General features: G+C 47.2%; 1 protein-coding gene across 1 annotated transcript in view; it reads left to right on the plus strand.

Annotated features, from left to right (window-relative positions):
- MUC16 (mucin 16, cell surface associated) overlaps positions 1 to 19819 on the plus strand; it is a 222716-nt gene that overhangs the window by 46088 nt on the left and 156809 nt on the right. Inside the window, exon 3 of the mRNA XM_030936547.1 lies at positions 15780 to 15893. Within this exon, the coding sequence (XP_030792407.1) occupies positions 15780 to 15893 (114 nt within the window). The remainder of the gene's footprint in view (positions 1 to 15779; positions 15894 to 19819) is intronic.

Consider the following 19819-nt stretch of genomic DNA (forward strand, 5'->3'; position numbering starts at 1 on the left):
GAACTTTGCTAAGATGCCTTGATGGGGTGAGGGTGGTGGCGGGGGCGGGGGCGGGTCTTAAACTGCAGGGTGGCATCTAAATTGTACAGGGTTGGAATTTTACAGGCACAGTTAGGAGCAAAAGAGAAGGGTGTTCCTGGCAGTGGGGACAGAGTGGGCATAGGCTAGGAGGCAGGGAGCCGACGGGTGTATCTGGGTCGTTTTGTGTGAGCTGCGTGTATCTGGGCTGTGTGATGGGGAGGTACTGAGGGGAGGACTGGAAGCAGAAACGCAGCGTGGAGGGTTGTGGGCGGCATGTTCCTGGGTCCAAAGGGGTCTTTCAAGGACTGTCGGTCATTTTAGGAAATTAGCCTGGACATTACTGCCCAGAGAAAAGACGCCAGGCTCAGGGAAGGGCTGGCATCCAGCTTGGTGTTCCTGTGTGCTGTTGCAGGGTTGAGGGAGCCAGCCTCTCTTCCCTACAGGGAAGTTTCGAGATTGTTCATACCTGGACCCAGGGCTGCCCATATCCACCCAGGACTCATTTTACTGTGGTTGCCTTCGGGGGCAAGAAGTTGGGGCTTTTTTACTAAAAAGCCCTGGTGTGCAAGATGAACTGAGGCTTGCAGAAGAGGAGATCTATAATGAGCTGGGTGCTTAGATGTCTGTTCATTTACTCAGAGGAGGAGGAAGGGCTGTTTCTCATGGCTTGGCCTGGAAACGGAGGCCGCGAGGGGCCTCAAGGGGTTGAGGTTGGGGGAAGCCCATCCACCTCCCCCATCCGGGGAAGGGGGGTTCCCGGGATGCAGGCAGCCTGTGATTCACCTGCCCCCATGCCCTTCCCCACCCAGGCCCCAGATCTAGCCTGAGGAGCAGGTGGGAAAGGTGCCCTGGTCCCCCAGCCCTGAGTCACCAAGGCGGGGCAGCTGGGGACGGAGGGAGAGCTTTGTGGTTGGACACCATTGTGAGGCCTCCACACAATGGCCTGAATGATGGGCGGGTTTATATAGGACAGCCCCACCACCTCCAGTGGGGCATGTCCCCCTGACCTGTCCTCAAAGCAGGTCACCACTAACAGAGGCTGTTAACTGCGTTTGTCCCCAAGGTTCACTCAGGGTCTGATGCTGGGGGCTGTTTGCATTGGGCAGACCCCTGCTCCTGTTTCAGGGAGGACTGGGCTTTGGGCTGACACCCCTCCCTATCCCCATCACTCCTCCGGCCACATCAGTCCCTCTCCAAGGGATTATCTTGGAGTCATTCCAGACACCATGCGGGATTTTCGACATAAAACACTGGAGAAGACTCTTTTAATCCCTGGCTATAAATCTGAGCCCACTGCTGGCAAGCTGGGCGTCCTTGGGCCAGACACCTAACCTCTCTGAATTTCCATCTCCCCAAAGAGCAATTTTTAGAAGAATTCCAGAACTGGAGAAATCCACCTCCCACTCGCTTCTCCCTCCACCCTGTGGCTGAGAAACTCCAAGAGCCCAAAGGACCTCTGTGACCATCATTTATTTTATTTTATTTTATTTTATTTTATTTTATTTTATTTTATTTATGTATTTGGGACAGAGTCCCGCTCTGTCACCCAGTCTGGAGTGTGGTGGCGCAATCTTGGCTCACTGCAACCTCTGCCTCCCTGGTTCAAGCAATTCTCCTATCTCAGCCCCTTGAGTTGCTGGGATTACAGGTGCCTGCCACCATGCCCGGCTAATTTTTTTTTCTATTTTTAGTAGAGACGGGGTTTCACCATGTTGGTCAGGCTGGTTTCGAACTCCTGACCTCAGGTGATTTGCCCGCCTCAGCCTCTCAAAGTGCTGGGATTACAGGTGTGAAGCACCGCACCCAGCCCACCATTATTTCATATGGTCTGCCTTCTATATAATATGTGTTTGTGCTTTACCTGTATTGTCTCAATTGACCCTGCCTGATGAGTGAACATAGGGGCACCATTACCCTCCATTTTGCAGAAGAGAAAACAGGCTCAGAGAGGCTAAGCCTTCTGTTTAAAGTCATACAGCCAGGATTCCAACTCCAGTTTCCAGATGATTCCTAAACACTGGTTTTTATCCTTTGCCTGGGAAGAGACTGAAGGTTGAGGATTTCTCCTCTCCTGGCAGTTTCTGGGTACATGAGTCCCCCCCACCACCGAGGAAATGAGTTCTGTGCCACCCGTCCCAGAAGAAGGGCTGTGAAGACACAGAACATAGGAAGATCTCACCGTGCCCTGCTGGGCCCCTTCCTGGGTCCCTGAACAGTGGTCATTGTCCCAGCCCAGGCCTGGCCAGGGGGATGTGAAGTTAAGGGAGTTGGATTATCAAGGAAAGGGGGCATTGGTGGGAGTGGGTGTGTGTACTGGGGGTGGGTGGAACTGTGAGGTGGGTTCCTGAGTCTAACCTGCCCTTAGAATTACAGTTTATCTTTCACCACTTTTGGTTCACCAAAAGCAGAAAGATTTGCTTACTGTTTCCTCCAATCCTGGAGAGAGAAAGTTACCTTTCTTCCCAGTTGCTGCAGTTTCTGGGTAGCAAAGGAAGACAGTGGGTTTAAGAGGGGCAGGCCTGGGCGTTCTCTGTCTCTGTCTCTGTCTCTGTCTCTGTCTCTCTCTCTCTCTCTCTCTCTCTCTCTCTCTCTCTCTCTCTCTCTGTGTGTGTGTGTGTGTGTATTGTGAGATGGAGTCTTTGTTGCCCAGGCTGAAGTGCAGTGGCGTGATCTCGGCTCACTGCAGCCTCCTGCCTCCCAGGTTCAAGTGATTCTTCTGCCTCAGCATCCCGAGTAGCTGGGATTACAGGCATGCAGCACCACACCTGGCTAATTTTTGTGTTTTTAGTAAAGATGAGGTTTCAACATGTTGGCCAGGCTGGTCTCGAACTCCTGGCCTCAAGTGATCTGTCTGCCTCAGCCTCCCAAAGTGCTGAGATTACAGGCCTGAGCCACGGTTCCCGGCCAGCCCGGGCATTCTTTATGCTCAATGGATTCTTCTGGTCAGTTGGTTCTCCCAGGGTGGGTTGAGCAAGTGAAGGAGACTCTTTCTGCCTTCCTGGGGACCCAAATGCCAGAAGACCAGACATAGCGGCTTATCCAGGGATGTACTTATGCTGACCATAGATTCAGTGGCTCAAATGACTATCCCCGTTTTACAGATGAGAGGACGTAAGCTCAAAGAGGAAGGGCCAGGAGCGGTGGCCCACACCTGTAATCCCAGCACTTTGGGAGGCGGAGACAGGCGGATCCCTTGAGGTCAGGAGTTCGGGACCAGCCTGGCCTAGAGGGTGAAACCTTGTCTCTACCAAAAAATACAAAAATTAGTGAGATGTGGTGACATACGCCTGTAGCCCCAGCTACTCAGGAGGCTGAGGCACGAGAATCACTTGAATTCTGGAGGCAGAGCCTGCAGTGAGCCAAGATTGCACCACTGCACTCCAGCCTGGGCAACAGAGTGAGACCTTGTCTCAAAAAAAAAAAAAAAAAAAAAAAGAAAGAAAATGCTGAAAGAGAAAGACCCCCAGGTAGCCAGGGTAGAACTGAACCCATTTTCTTTATCTTCCTGCCATTATCCAGGCCCGACTTCTAATCCGGGTACCAGCCTCTTCCTCTCCTCCTTGGAGGTGCTCCCGAAAACTCCTCATTCCTGCAGCTCAGAGCTGTGCTCAGACCTTATCATAGTCCCAGAGCCACAGGGACAAATGCCAGGTCAGGAGGACACAGATCTCAGTAGGATGACCAGTAGAATATCCCTGTTTGCTTGAGCCTGAGACAGTTCCTCGGATGAGGGACTTCAGTAAAACTAAGAAAGCCCTGAGTAGACCAGGACATGAGGGTCACTCGTCCAACCCGGACACTCTCCTATGCGGATTTCCTTCCTGACACTTCCTCTTTTCAGCCTGTCCCAGTACCTGGCACATAGTAAGTGTGCAAGACATATTTGTTACATGAATGGATGAACAAGGTAATAGACTACTTTTCCCCCCAGTTCTATTGAGGTATACTTGACAAATAAAAATTGCCTGTATTTGTAAACAACATGTACAATACACTGTTTTGATATATGTACACCTTGTGAAATGATTACCACAATCAAGCTAATTAACATGCCCAGCATCACCTCACATTATTACCTTTTTTAATGTTGTGAGAACATTTAAGATCAACTCTTTTTAGGGTATTTCTTTTTTTCTTTTTTTCGAGACAGAGCAACTCTTGTTGCCCAGGCTGGAGTGCAATGGCATGATCTCGGCTCACTGCAACCTCTGCCTCCCGGGTTCAAGCAATTTTCCTGCCTTAGCCTCTGGAGTAGGTGGGATTACAGGCTAATTTGGTGTTTTTATTAGAGATGGGGTTTCACCGTGTTGGTCAGGCTGGTCTCGAACTCCTGACTTCAGGTGATCTGCTCACCTTGGCCTCCCAAAGTGCTGGGATTACAGGTGTGAGCCACTGCCCCCGGCCTTCTTTTAGCATATTTCAAGTATATAATACAGTGTTACTACCTATAGTCACCATGCTGTACATTAGGTCTCCAGAACTTGTTCATCCTGTATAACTAAAACTTTATACTTGGTGCTGCTGGGAGTTGCTTGGAGGTTGCCGGCTTGGGGCTGAAGGCTTGCAGACAGAGGGGTCATGCTGCACAAACAAATTTGCTATTCCCACAAATAACGATGACGAGGAGTTTGAGTCTCGGTTAGTGCCGGCACGGGAAAATTACGAGGTTGTGAGAACATTTCAGATCAACTCTTTTAGCATTTTTTTGTTTTTGAGATGGAATTTCACTCTTTTTGCCCAGGCTGGAGTGCAATGGCGCGATCTCGGCTCACTGCAACCTCCGCCTCCCGGATTCAAGCAATTCTCCTGCCTCAGCCTCCCAAGTAGCTGGAGTTACAGGTGTACACACCACCATGCCTGGCTAATTTTGTATTTCCTTTTTTTTTTTTTTTGAGACGGAGTTTTGCTCTGTCACCCAGGCTGGAGTGCAGTGGCCGGCTCTCAGCTCACTGCAAGCTCCGCCTCCCGGGTTTACGCCATTCTCCTGCCTCAGCCTCTCGAGTAGCTGGGACTACAGGCGCCCACCACCTCGCCTGGCTAGTTTTTTGTATTTTTTAGTAGAGACGGGGTTTCACCATGTTAGCCAGGATGGTCTCGATCTCCTGACCTCGTGATCCGCCCGTCTCGGCCTCCCAAAGTGCTGGGATTACAGGCTTGAGCCACCGCGCCCGGCCCTAATTTTGTATTTCTAATAGAGACAGGGTTTCACTGTGTTGGCCAGGCTGGTCTCGAACTCCTGACCTCAGGTGATCCGCCTGCCTCGGCCTCCCAGAGTGCTAGGTTTACAGGCATGAGCCACTGTGCCCGGTTGTGAGGTTGACTTTTTTAGATTCCACATGTGAGTGAAATCATGCGGTAATTACCTTTCTGTAACTGGCTTATTTCACTTCGCATAAAATGTTCTCCATTTAATCCATGATGTCATACATGACAGAATTTCTTTCTTTTCAAAGACCGAATACTTTTCCACTGTAGATAAACCACAATTTCTTTGTTTCTTCATCCATTAGTGGACACTTAAATTGTTTCCATATCTTGGCTACTCTGAATAATGCTACAATGAACGTGGGGAGGTGCATAAGTCTCTTGGAGATACTGATTTGATTTTGTTTCAATTGTGAACCCAAAGTATTTAAGACAGCTCTCCATCCATTTAGAAAGTTTATTTTTCCAAGGTAGGGACAGCCGTAGAAGGTCCTGATGACATATGCCCAAGGTGGTCAGGGTGCAGCTTGCTTTTATACACTTTAGGGAGACCTGATGTAGCAGGACGAGCCGCAGACAAAACTCCTCAGACACCGGATTAAAGAAGGAAGAGGTTTCTTATTCAGCCGGGAGCGTCGGCAGACTCACGTCTTAAGAGCCGAGCTCTCCGAGAAAGAAATATTTGGCCTTTTTAAAGGCTTACAACTTTTAGGGGTCCACGTGAAAGGGTCATGATAAATTGAGCAAGCATGGGAAACATGACTGGGGGCTACATGCATCAACTAACAGAACAGAAAGTTTTACAATGCTTTTTTCATACAGTGTCTGGAATTTACAGATAACGCAAGTAGTTTAGGCCGGGGGTTGATGTTATTATTACTTTGTTTAACTCCTAGGGCCGGGTGGTGGTGCCAAGGTTGTCTGGCTATTTATCTTACTTTTGTTTCTCTCTCTCTTTTCTCCTGTCTTGTGAACTAGGCAAGGTGGCAGGAGGAGGGCAGCAGGAGTAGTAGTGGTCTCCTTCCTTACTGAGACGTCAATCAAGATGTGTAAAATACATTGGCTTGGTCTGGAAAGGCGGAGTAACTTGAAGTGGCAGTGGCGGGGGCGGGGGGAGGGGTGGGGGCCGGTTTCCGGGTTATAGGTAGGTAAGAGACAAATGGTTGCATACTTTTGAGTCTTTTTTTTTCTTTTTTTGAGACTGAGTCTCACTCTGTCACCCAGGCTGGAGTGCAGTGGCGCCATCTCAGCTCACTGCAAGCTCCGCCTCCTGAGTTCATGCCATTCTCGTGCCTTAGCCTCCTGAGTAGCTGGGACTATAGGCGCCCGCCACCACGCCCAGCTAATTTTTTGTATTTTCAGTAGAGACTAATTTTTTGTATTTTCAGTTTCACCGTGTTAGCCAGGATGGTCTCAATCTCCTGACCTCGTGATCCATCTGCCTTGGCCTCCCAAAGTGCTGGGATTACAGGAGTGAGCCACCGTGCCCAGATACTTTTGAGTCATTGATCAGCATTTCACTGAATACAGTTTACACATGAGAGGGAGGTAGAAGAATAGACACTTAAGCCTTAGTCTGGGTCCATAAATCTGCATTTTTACATAAACAATAGGGCAGACGAAGCAATCAGATACACATTTGTCTCAGGCGAGCAGAGGGATGACTTTCTGTCCCGCATCTGTAAAGATAAGTTGTTCATTTACATGGCCAGGGTGAACCTCAACAGAACTGTTTTAGGGTAAAGATCTTGAGGCCCACAAATAATTTCCTTGTGGGCAAATTTTGAGGGAGGTATGTTGCTTTTTAAATCTTGGTAGCTATTGGCCGGGTGCAGTGGCTCACGCCTGTAATCCCAGCACTTTGGGAGGCCAAGGTGGGTGGATCACAAGGTCAGGAGTTCAAGACAAGCCTGACCAGCATGCTGAAACCCCATCTCTACTAAAAAAAAAAAAAAAAAATTAGCTGGGCGTGGTGGCGCGCACCTATAATCCCAGCTACTCAGGAGGCTGAGGCAGGAAAATCCCTTGAACCCGGGAGGTGGAGGTTGCGGTGAGCCGAGATCGTGCCATTGCACTCCAGCCTGGGCGACAGAGGGAGACACTGTCTAAAACAACAAAACAAAAACAAACAAACAAACAAACAACTTGGCAGCTATCTTATTTAGGAATGAAATGGGAGGCAGGTTTGTCTGATGTAGTTCCCAGCTTGAATTTTCTCTTTGGCTTAGTGATGTTGGGGGTCTCAGGATTTATTTTCCTTTCACAGGATGTGTTCCAAGAAGTGGGACTGCTGGATCATATGATAGTTCTACATTTATTTATTTATTTATTTATTTTAGAGACAAGATCTTGCTCTGTCACCCAGCTGGGGAGCAGTGGCACAATGATAGCTCACGGCAGCCTCCAATTCCTGGGCTCAAGCGATCCTCCTGCCTCCTGCCTCAGCCTCTAGAGTCACTGGGACTACAGGCATGAATCACCACGCTCAGCTCATAGTTTTTGTTTGTTTGTTTTGTTTTGTTCTGTTTGTTTGTTTTGGGGGGGGATGGAGTCTTTCTCTGTCACCCAGGCTGCAGTGCAGTGGCACAATCTTGGCTCACTGCAACCTCCACCTCCCAGGTTCAAGCGATTCTCCTGCCTCAGCATCCTGAGTAGTGGGGATTACGGGCACCTGCCACCATGCCCGGCTAATTTTTGTATTTTTAGTAGAGACGGGGTTTCACCATGTTGGCCAGGCTGTTCTCAATCTCCTGACCTTAAGTGATCCTCCCGCCTCGGCTTCCCAAAGTGCTGGGATTACAGGCGTGAGCCACGGCGCCCGACTCATTGCTCTATTTTTAATTTTTTGAGGAACCACAGGAAGTGAGGAGGGTCTCTGTCTCAATCCACACCGGATGGAGTTTTCATTCTCTTCTTTCATGCCTGGCTTCTAGAGATGTTGTCACTCTTCCCAGGAGAGGAGACATCCCCCTCCTTTCTCAACCTGGAAAATAAGGACTCTTCATTATTCTTTGTGTGTGTGTGTGTGTGGAGGGGAGGTCCCTTGATGTGAGTTTTTGCACACTGATATCAAGGAAGGGTCCTCTTTGCAGTTTTACTCTATCAAGAAGGGCCCTTTACCTTTTTAGTCAATACTTTCGAAGAGATTCATTCATTCAATTTGTTCAATGAGTATTTATTGAGCACCTACTGTCTGCAGGCACTGTTCTGGGCAATGAGGGGATGACTGTGAGCAAATCATAAGATGCCTGCTGAGCTGATGCTCTTAGCAAAGGGGGATGACCTTAAACCGTAACCAGAGTAAGTACATGATGCAGTGTTAGAAAGGGAATAAGGGGGCCGGGCACAGTGGCTCACGCCTGTAATCCCAGCACTTTGGGAGGCTGAGGTGGGCGAATCGCCTGAGGTCGGGAGTTCGAGACCAGCCTGACCAACATGGAGAAACCCCGTCTCTACTATAAATACAAAATTAGCTGGGTGTGGTGGCATGTGCCTGTAATCCCAGCTACTTGGGAGGCTGAGGCAGGAGAATCACTTGAACACCGGAGGTGGTGGTTGCAGTGAGCTGAGATCAAGCCATTGCACTTTGGGAGGCTGAGGCAGGAGAATCACTTGAACACCGGAGGTGGTGGTTGCAGTGAGCTGAGATCAAGCCATTGCACTCCAGCCTGGGCAACAAGAGCAAAACTCCGTCTCAAAAAAAAAAAAAAAAAAAAAAAAAAAAGAAAGGAATAAGGAGAAAAGAAACAGGATGGAGACTCAGGGATGCTGGAGTATGTTGTGAGGCACGTTGCTGTTTCCAGTAAAGTGGGTTCAAGGAAAGGCCTCACTGAGAAGCTAAGACTTGAGGGATGGGGTTCTTGTTACAGATTCATGACTAGCTCATCTCAGGCTGACCTGGTTGCAATGCCTGGAGAGGTGTACGCTGCTGTTTCTGCTTTAACCGTAGGGAAAGTGAGGCTCAGTGAAGCGAGTTGGGGCAGAACTAGGATGAAACCCAGAGCTCTAGGACTTGAGTTCCTGCCCAGTGAGGGTGTGCATGAATGAGTGTGTGATTGTGTGTCTGTGTGTGCTTCGTGTGTGTCTGCATGAGCATGTGTGTGTTAGAATGTGCATAAGTGTGTGCAAGTGTGTGTGTGCACGTGTCCATGTGCGAGTGTGCAACTTAGTGCTTGTGTGCATACTCGTGTGTGCATACACCTGTGTGTCTACAAGTGTGTGCAATGAGTGTTTGAGTTTGCACAGGTGTGACTGAGTGTGTGCATAAGCGTGTGTGAATATGTGTGTGTGAATGTTTGTGTGCATGCCTCTGTGCATAGGTGTGTGGGTGTGCATGAATGAGTGTGTGCTTGTTTTTCAGCATGTGCATCCATGTGTGGGTGTGTTTGAATGCTTACATGTGAGTGTGTAGCTGTGTATGTGTTCATATGTACAAGAGAGTGCATACATATATGTGTGCGTTTGTGTGTGTATTAGTGTGTGCATGAGTGTGTTTGAATCTGCACATGTGTGAGACTGTGTGAGTGTATGTACATAAGTTTGAGTGTGTGCATGTGTGTGTTTGTATTCGTGCGTGCGTGTCCATGTGTAAGGGCATGTGTGTGCGTGCATGCAAATGAGTTTCTGTGTGTGCATAAGTGCGACAGAGTGTGCATGAATGTTTGTGTGTGTGCATGTGTGGGTAGATATATGTTCCTTCCTCTTCCTCTGGGGCAGCAGGAGTCCTCCTTCGCCACTCCTGGCAAAATATCTTCCTTTCCTCAGTTGGGAAGGAGAGACCTTTGCTTGCTCTTTCTAGGGCAGGTAGCAAAACAAAGGAGCAGTTGATGCCAACATCCCCCAAGGACCTCCAGCAGTCCCTATGGGGACAGGACGGGCCAGTGGGGCTGAGTGGGGTCAGGGGACTCAGCCCATTGTCCAAAGTGGCTCAGACCCTCCTGGGTGGGAGCGAGGAGGTGGGCCGAGGCCATCCTGGGCTGGGGGACTCCACCCTGTCCCTCTCCTCATCTCTGCCTGAGATGAGAGGTCCAGGGGGCTGCCCTGGCTGGTCTGGCCACATACCTGAGTGGAACTGGGCCTCCCACCTGTCAAGGAAACAAACACTGCGTTGCAGGGAGGCAGCCTGCCTACTGTCCCCACCCCCCCTGGACTTTTCATCTCACCCTGAACAATTCCATCTGCTTCATTTAACCCTTTGTCAGACCTGTTCTGGGACACTTGTCCTAGCGCTTGCAGCTCTGCCAACCCTGCCCTCAACACACAGTGAATCTGAGCTGGGCTTCCTGTCCTTATTCTGGCTCTGATCCACCCCCTCTCAGTGACTCTGAACCCATATTGCCCCCTTCCCCTAACCATAAAAAGAATTACACTCTGGGGTAAGGGCTATGGTAGAGCAAGTCATGATAATGATAATAGCTAACAGCGAACACTAACATGGACCAGGCACTCTTTTAAGCTCTTTGCAGGTATGAATTCATTAAATCCTCGTAACGTAACGTAACGTAACGTAGCGTAGCGTAACACAACACAACATAACATAACGTAACTTGGAGAATAATAGGACGTACGTCCTATTATCATTTCCATTTTGCAGAAAAGGTAACCAAGGCACAGTTACTTGCACAACCTGTCCAAGGGCACATAGCTGCTACGTGGAAGGGCTGGGCTTTGACCCTAGGCAGACTGGGTCTGTAAGACCCTGGTGATTCTGACCCAGCTCACCTGTGGTCTGAGACACCCTCTTTCTTAGCGACCCCCAGTACTGAGAGAACGAGGCAAAGAGATGAGGGAGGGGAGGAAGGCAGGTGCTGTCTATCAGAGGATGAGCTGATGCAGGAGCTAATATAGTCTTTTTAGACTGGGATCCGTGGTAAGAAATACATTACACATTGTGTACCAGTGTAGCAGTTCCATTGTAGCGTTGTGTACCAGTGTGCAATTGTGACCAGTTTTGCTTATAGATGCATGATGAAAATACTTTTTTCTTTTCTTTTTTTGAGAAGGTGTTTCATTCTTGTCGCCCAGGCTGGAGTGCAATGGTGCGATCTCGGCTCACTGCAACCTCTGCCTCCTGGGTTCAAGCAGTTCTCCTGCCTCAGCCTCCCAAGTAGCTGGGATTACAGGCATGTGCCACCAGACCCGGCTAATTTTTGTATTTTTAGTAGAGACAGGGTTTCACTATTTTGGTCAGGCTGTTCTCGAACTCCTGACTTCAGGTGATCTGCCTGCCTCGGCCTCCCAAAGTGCTGGAATACAGGAGTAAGCCACCACACTTGGCTGGAAAATACTTTCTTCGTTTTCTTTTTTTTTTTTTTTTTTTTTTTTTTTTTTTGAGACAGAGTCTCGCTCTGTTGCCCAGGCTGGAGTACAGTGGCTCGATCTCGGCTCACTGCAAGCTCCGCCTGCAGGTTTCATGCCATTCTCCTGCCTCAGCCTCCCAAGGGGTTGTTTATTTTTTTGCTTGTTAATTTGCTTAAATTCCTTATAGATTCTAGATATTAGACCTTTGTCAGATGCATAGTTTGTAATTATTTTCTCTCATTCTGTAGGTTGTCTGCTTACTCTGTTGGTAGTTTCTTTTGCTTTGTTGAGCTTTGAAGTTTAATTAAGTCCCATTTGTCAATTTTTGTTTTTGCTGTGATGGCTTTTGGTATCTTTGTCATGAAATCTTTGCCAGGTCCTATGTCTAGAATGGCATTTCCTAGATTCTCTTCCAGAGTTTTTGTAGTCTCAGGTTTTATATTTAAGTCTTTATCTTGAGTTGATTTTCATATATGGTGTAATGAAGGGGCCCAGTTTCGATCTTCTACCTATGGCTAGCCAGTTATACCAACACCACTTATTGAATAGGGAATCTTTTCCCCTTTGCTTGTTTTTGTTAGCTTTGTTGAAGATCAGATGGTTGTAGGTGTGTGGCATTATTTCTGGGCTCTCAATTGTGTTCCATTGGTCTATGTGTCTATTTTTATACCAGTACCATGCTGTTTTGGTTACTGTAGCCTTGTAGTATAGTTTGAAGTGATAGCCTCTTATCTTGAAGAATCTATCTATCTATTTATTTTTGAGATGGAGTCTGGCTTTGTCACCCAGGCTGGAGTGCAGTGGCGTGATCTCGGCTCACTGCAACCTCTACCTCCCAGTTTCAAGTGATTCTCCAGCCTCAGCCTCCCAAGTAGCTGGGACTACCCAGCTAATTTTTGTATTTTTAGTAGAGATGGGATTTCACCATGTTGGCCAGGCTTGTCTCGAACTCCTGACCTCAGATGATCCACCCACCTCAGCCTCCCAAAATGCTAGGATTACAGGTGTCAGTCACTGCACCCGGCTGATTTTGAGGACTTTATAACCTCTTCTTTGTCTTTGTAATATCATCTCCTTAGTCTTTGAGCACTTCCTTGCTTTCTGGCAGAATTATCTCTTAATAATACTAACCTGGTCACAGACCTCACCCTTTACTTCAAATCCTCCAGTGACTTTCCATTGCACTTCCAAGAAAATCTAAACTTCATATATCATTGGTTTGCAATCCTTTCTCCTATTTCTCCTCATTAGGTCTGACCTCTGCTAACTGGCTGGTCTCGCCTTATACTCCAGCCATTCTCTTTTTTTCTGGAAAGCCACTCCAGCTTTCTCTCTTTTTTTTGAGACAGAGTCTCGCTCTGTCACCCAGGCTGGAGTGCAGTGGCGCGATCTCGGCTCACTGCAAGCTCTGCCTCCCGGGTTCACACTATTCTCCTGCCTCAGCCTCCTGAGTAGCTGGGACTACAGGCGCCCACCACCACGCCTGGCTAATTTTTTTATATTTTTAGTAGAGACGAGGTTTCACCGAGTTAGCCAGGATGGTCTTGATCTCCTGACCTTGTGATCTGCCCGCCTCGGCCTCCCAAAGTGCTGGGATTACAGGCGTGAGCCACTGCGGTCGGCCCAGCCATGCTTTCTCAATGCACTGTGGCCACTCAGGCCTTCTTGAAATTCCTCGAGTGGGTCAGGTTTATTCCAGCCTCTGGGCTTTTGCATATATTGGTCACTCCATCATGAACAAGCTTACCCTGTGATAAGTACCTTGTCGTCTCTCAGGGCCCTCCTTAAATATCACCTCCTAAGAGAAGTCTTCCCTGATGGCTCTATGGAAAATTATGCTTCTCTCCCATTGGTAGAGTGACTTCAAAATTCCCTTTACTCTCTGCAAGGACATTACTTATTTATCTGTTGGATGAACTGGTGTCTGCTTTCTCCACTAGGATATAAACTTTTTTTTTTTTTTTAATACTTTAAGTTCTGGGGTACGTGTACAGAATGTGCAGGTTTGTTACATGTGCCATGGTGGTTTGCTGCACCCATCAACTCATCCTCTACATTAGGTATTTCTCCTAATGCTATACTTCCCCTATAGCCCCACAACTCCCGACAGGCTCTGGTGCGTGATGTTCCCCCACCTGTGTCCATGTGTTCTCATTGTTCAGCTCCCACTTATGAGTGAGAACATGTGGTGTTTGGTTTTCTGCTCTGGACATAAACTTTTTGAGGCAGTAAAGACTTGTTTCTCACTCTGTGCCCCAAACTTGGAATTGTTGCCAAAACACCAGGGATCCAGGCTAGATCCTGCTGCTCACCACACAGAAAGCCAATCACTGAGACAACCATTATTGCCAACAAAGAAGGCTTTAATCTCCTCGGCTGCGACGAGGAGATTATAGTCTTAGGTTTTACATTTAAGTCTTTCTCTTGAGTTGATTTTCGTGTATGGTGTAATCCATCTCCCTGACCAATTAAAATTAGAGGTTTATATAGCAGGGAAGAAATGTGACTATGTGTAATAAAACAGGAAATCAGGAGGGGTCAGGAAGCAATCATGAGGAAGGAGGGGTCTGGCATCTCATCATCTGGATGTGATGATCTGCTGAGTTTCTGTTCTTTGACACTTTCTGAGAGAGCTGGGGGTCCTTTAATGAGGAAGGAACTCAGATAAAACAAATGTAAGTTTCCCACAGAATGGGAGAAAATATTTGTAAACTATACACCTGACAAAGGTCTAATATCCAGCATCTACAGAGAACTTAAGTAAATTTACAAGAGAAAAACAAACAACACCATTAAAAAGTGGGCAAAGGCCAAGCACGGTGGCTCCCAACTGTAATCCCAGCACTTTGGGAGGCTGAGGCAGGGGTGGATCATTTGAAGTCAGGAGTTTGAGACCAGCCTGACCAACATGGTGACACCCTGTCTCTACTAAAAATACAAAAATTAGCTGGGCATGGTGGTGTATGCCTGTAATCCCAGCTACTCTGGAGACTGAGGCAGGAGAATCACTTGAACCCAGGAGACAGAGGTTGCAGTGAGCTAAGATTGCCCTTGCACTCCAGCCTGGGCAACAGAGTAAGACATTGTATCAAAAAAAAAAAAAGAAGTGGACAAAGGACATGAACAGATACTTTTTAAAAGAAGAGACACATGTAGCCAACAAGCATATAAAAAAAATGCTCACTATCACTGATCATTAGATAAATGCAAATCGAAACCACATTTATGTGTTTCATGAGATATCATCTCACAACAGTCAGAATGGCTATGATTAAAAAGTCAAAAAATAACAGATGCTGGCAAGGTTGTGGAGAAAATCGAACATTTATACACTGTTGGTGGGAGTGTAAATTAGTTCAACTATTGTGGAAAGCAGTAGTTGAGGCAATTCCTCAAAGAGCTAAAAGTAGAACTACCATTTAACCCAGCAATCTCATTATTGGGTATATACTCAGAGGAATATAAATCATTCTACCATAAAGACATATGCACATGAATGTTCATTGCAGCACTATTCACAATAGCAAAGACATGGAATCAACCTAAACACCCGTCAATGACAGACTGGATAAAGCAAATATGATACATATACACCATGGAATACTATGCAGCCACAAAAAAGAATGAGATCACTTCTTTTGCGGGAACATGGATGGGGTTGGAGGCCATTATCCTTAGCAAACTAACTCAGGAGCAGAAAACCAAATATTGCATGTTCTCACTTAGAAGTGTGAACTAAATGAGGAGAACTCATGAACACAAAGAAGGGAATAACAAACACTGGGGTCTACTTCACGGTAAATGTTGGGAGGAGGAAGAGGAGCAGAAAAAATAGTTATTGGGTGCTAGGCTCTATACCTGGGAGATGAAATCATTTGTACAACAAACCCCCATGATGTGAGCTTACTTACATAACAAACCTTCACATGTAGCCCTGAACCTAAAATAAGAGGTAAACAATAACAAATGTCAGTTTCAAGTATTTATATATATATATAAATACTGTCTATGAGACTACTGGGGTTGGTTTCAGAATCAGCTGTCACATAAAAGGTGCTCAAGACATATTTGCTGACTGGATGAATGAGTGAGTGAGGGTCTGAAATAAATATTAAATAAATGAAATGGTAAATGAATGAGTCAGTATGCAGAGATTCCTATGGAAAGAAGAGCAAGTCCAGAAGAAAAGATTTAAAAAAATTTTTTTCGTTCTACTTCCTTCTGGGATAACCAACCTGGTTCTTTCTCCACAGGGCTGCCTTTCGATGCAGTGGTCTCTGCCCAAACCACAGACCAAGGAACACCTGGGACCACCAGACAGTTGACACATGACCATTCTTCCCCAGCATCACTCATCAGCTCCGAGGGTAGGTAATAATAAAATAACAATAATAATTAATAATAATAATAATAATAATAATAAATAATAAAAACCAGTAACAGGCCAGATGGTGGCTCACACCTGTAATCCCAGCACTTTGGGAGGCCGAGACGGGTGGATCACGAGGTCAGGAGATCGAGACCATCCTGGCTAATACGGTGAAACCCTGTCTCTACTTAAAAATACAAAAAACTAGCCGGGCGACGAGGCGGGCGCCTGTAATCCCAGCTACTCGGGAGGCTGAGGCAGGAGAATGGCGTAAACCCGGGAGGCGGAGCTTGCAGTGAGATCCGGCCACTGCACTCCAGCCTGGGTGGCAGAGCAAGACTCCGTCTCAAAAAAAAAAAAAAAAAAAAAAAAAAAAAGAGATTGAGACCATTCTGGCCAACGCGGTGAAACCCTGTCTCTGCTAAAAATACAAAAATTAGCCAGGCGTGGTGGCGGGCGCCTATAGTCCCAGCTACTTGGGAGGCTGAGGCAGGAGAATTGCTTGAACCTGGGAGGCAGAGGTTGCAGTGAGCCGAGATCACGCCACTGCTCTCCAGCCTGGGTGACAGAGCAAGACTCTGTCTCAAAACAAACATAAAAAAACAAAAGAAAAGAAAAGAAAAGAAAAGAAAAGAAAAGAAAAGAAAAGAAAAGAAAAGAAAAGAAAACAACCACAACAACAGCAAAACAGTAACAGGAGTTTATTAAGTCCTTGTTCCCTCGCACTACATGGTGGATCACATCATTGCATCATCACAACAGCCCTGTGCTGTTATCCCCATTGGGCATGTGAGGAGACAAGGCTCCGAGAGGTTAAGTGACTTGACCCAGATCACACAGCGAGTAATTAGGACTTGAATCCCACTGAGTCCACTTCTTCCATTTTCCTTCCACTGTGCATTTTGTTTCCTGCTCTGGGAAGATTGCAATTGGTTTAGTTTTAGGAAGGAAAGAAAATTAGTCTTCAAGAGATGATTTTGGCTAGGCATAGTGGCTCACACCTGTAATCCCAGCACTTTGGTAGGCCAAGGCGGGTGGATCACTTGAGGTCAGGAGTTCAAGAACAGCCTGGCCAACATGGGGGAAACCCCGTCTCTACTAAAAATACAAAAACTAGCCAGGTGTAGTGCTGCGAGCCTGTAATCCCAGCTACTTGGGAGGCTTAGGCAGGAGAATAATTTGAACCCGGGAGGTGGGAGGTTGCAGTGAGCCAAGATCACACCACTGCACTACAGCTTGGGTGACAGAGTGAGACTCCGTCCCCTGGCCCCCCCCAAAAAAGAGAGAGGTGATTTGACTCTGAGGACTGTGTGTAGGCAGCCTCTGTGTCTTCTGCCTCACTCATAAATATTGGCAGGCTGGCATGGCAGTGCATGCCTGTAGTCCCAGCTACTCAGGAGGCTGAAGCAGGAGGATTGATTGAGCCCACAAGTTGGAGGGTGCAGTGAACTGTGATTGCACCATTGCACTACAGCCTGGTTGACAGAGAAAGTCCCTGTCCCAGAAAAAAAAAAAAAAAAAAAAAAAAAAACAGGCCAAGCACAGTGTCTCACGGCTATAATCCCAGCACTTTGGGAAACTGAGGCAGAAGGATCACTTGAGCCCAGGAATTTGAGATTAGTCTGGGTACCATGGTGAAACTCCATCTCCATAAAAAATACATATATATTAGTTGGGCATGGTGGCATGCACCTATAGTTCCAGCTACTCGGGAGGCTGAGGCGGGCAGATTGCTTGAGCCTAGAAGTTGGAGGCTGCAGTGAGCCACGATTGCACCACTGCAGTACACCACTGCACTGGGCAACAGAGCAAGACTCTGCCCCAAAAGGAAAAAAAAAAAAAAAGAACAAACACTGGCTTCCTCAGGAGTGGGCAGGAGAGACAGCCTGGTCCTCATCCTCCCTCCGACCCTCTCATCTACCCACTCACCTTCTCTCTCCATATCCACAGTGTCCTAGAGGCAGATGGCATTGATGGGGCCGCTGTCAGTGTGGCCACCAACCCTGTCATGTAAACAGGGAGGTTTCCCATTGCTGGGAGATGATTCCCCAGGTGTCTCCTTAGAGGAAACCAGCCCAGGCAGGGAGAGGGGGTTCAAGGCAGGAGCCCTGTCGAGGTTCTTCCTGCTGCCTCCTGCTCCTTGCCTCTGGGTGAAAGGTCTTCCCTTTCCTAGGAGTCTAGTTCTGTTCTCTGTATTTTTTGAGACAGAATCTTGCTCTGTCGCCCAGGCTGGAGCGCAGTGGTATGATCTTGACTCACTTGCAACTTTCGCCTCCCGGGCTCAAGCAATTCTCCTGCCTCAGCCTCTCGAGTAGCTGGGATTACAGGTGTGCACTACCACATCAGGTTAAGTTTTGTATTTTTAGTAGCAACAGGGTTTCACCATGTTGGCCAGGGTGGTCTCGAACTCCTGACCTCAAGTGATCCGCCTGCCCCGGCCTCCCAAAGTGCTGGGATTACAGGTGTGAGCCACCGCACCCGACCTTGTATTGGCATGATGACTTTATAAGCAGCGAAACAGAGCAGTTAACAGAGGAGACACTGGTATTGGACCGCTTGGGTTCAAATCCCACCTTTGCTACTTTTTGGATAAATAAGAAAACCTCTCTGAGCCTCCAGGGTCTTGGGAATAAATGCCCTATGTGACCGCGTAACTGTAAAATCTGAATTAAATTAGATGACACCTCCAAATGGTGGTTATCAACTGAATGTGATTTTTGTCTTCCAGGAGACATTTGTCATATCTGGAGACATTTTTGGTTGTCAGAAATAGGAGGGTGGGTGCCAGTGACAAATAGCAAAGCCCCTCCTCCTACCCCTGGTGAAAGCTGGAATTGTTTCAGTGTGAATGTAACTTACATTAACTAGTTAAGTGTGACTGCTGAAGGAGGGAGAGATTATTCACCAGATGAGCACTGTAAGATGTGAAATCCATTTAGGTGACTGCTACAAAAACAAGCAAAGCAACACAGAAAAACAGAAAAATATTATAACAAATGCAGCTGAGGATGTGCAGAAATTAGAACACTTGTGCACTGTGTGGGGGGAATGCAAATGGTGCCACAACTGTGGAAAAGAGGATGATGCTTCTTAAAAAAAAACAACAAACTAGAAATATAATTACCAGATGATCCAGCCATCCTACTTCTGGGTATATATTCAAAAGAATTGAAAGCAGAAACTCAAGCAGGTATTTATACACCAGTGTTCATAGCAGCATTATTTACAATGCCCCAAATGTGGAAACCATTCAATGTCCATTGGCAGATAAATGGATTTAAAAAAACGTGTTCCATCCCCACAATGGATTTTTTTTTTTTTTTTTTGAGATGGAGTCTTACTCTGTCACCCAGGCTGGAGTGCAATGGTGTGATCTCAGCTCACTGCAACCTCCGCCTCCCGGCTTCAAGCGATCCTCCCATCTTAGCCTCCTGAGTAGCTGGGATTATAGGGCACCACCATGCCCAGTTAATTTTTGTGTGTGTGTATATATGTATGTATGTATGTATGTATGTGTGTGTGTGTGTGTATATATATATATATATATATATATATATTTGAGACAGAGTCTTGCTCTGTTGCCCAGGCTAGAGTGCAATGGCGAGATCTCGGCTCACTGCAATCTCTGCCTCCTGGGTTCAAGCAATTCTCCTGTCTCAGCCTTCCAAGTAGATGGGGTTACAGGTGCCTGCCATCATGCTCAGCTAATTTTTGTATTTTTGTAGAGACAGAGTTTCACTATGCTGACCAGGCTGGTCTTGAACTCCTGACCTCAGGTGATCCACCCGCCTTGGCCTCCCAAAATGCTGGGATTACAGGCATGAGCCACCGTGCCCAGTCTAATTTGGGCTTTCACCATGTTGGCCAGGCTGGTCTCGAACTCCTGACCTCAAGTGATCCACCTGCATTGGCCTCCCAAAGTGC

The sequence above is a fragment of the Rhinopithecus roxellana genome, chromosome 8 (assembly GCF_007565055.1).
Source record: "Rhinopithecus roxellana isolate Shanxi Qingling chromosome 8, ASM756505v1, whole genome shotgun sequence".
In the NCBI taxonomy this organism is placed as follows: domain Eukaryota; kingdom Metazoa; phylum Chordata; class Mammalia; order Primates; family Cercopithecidae; genus Rhinopithecus; species Rhinopithecus roxellana.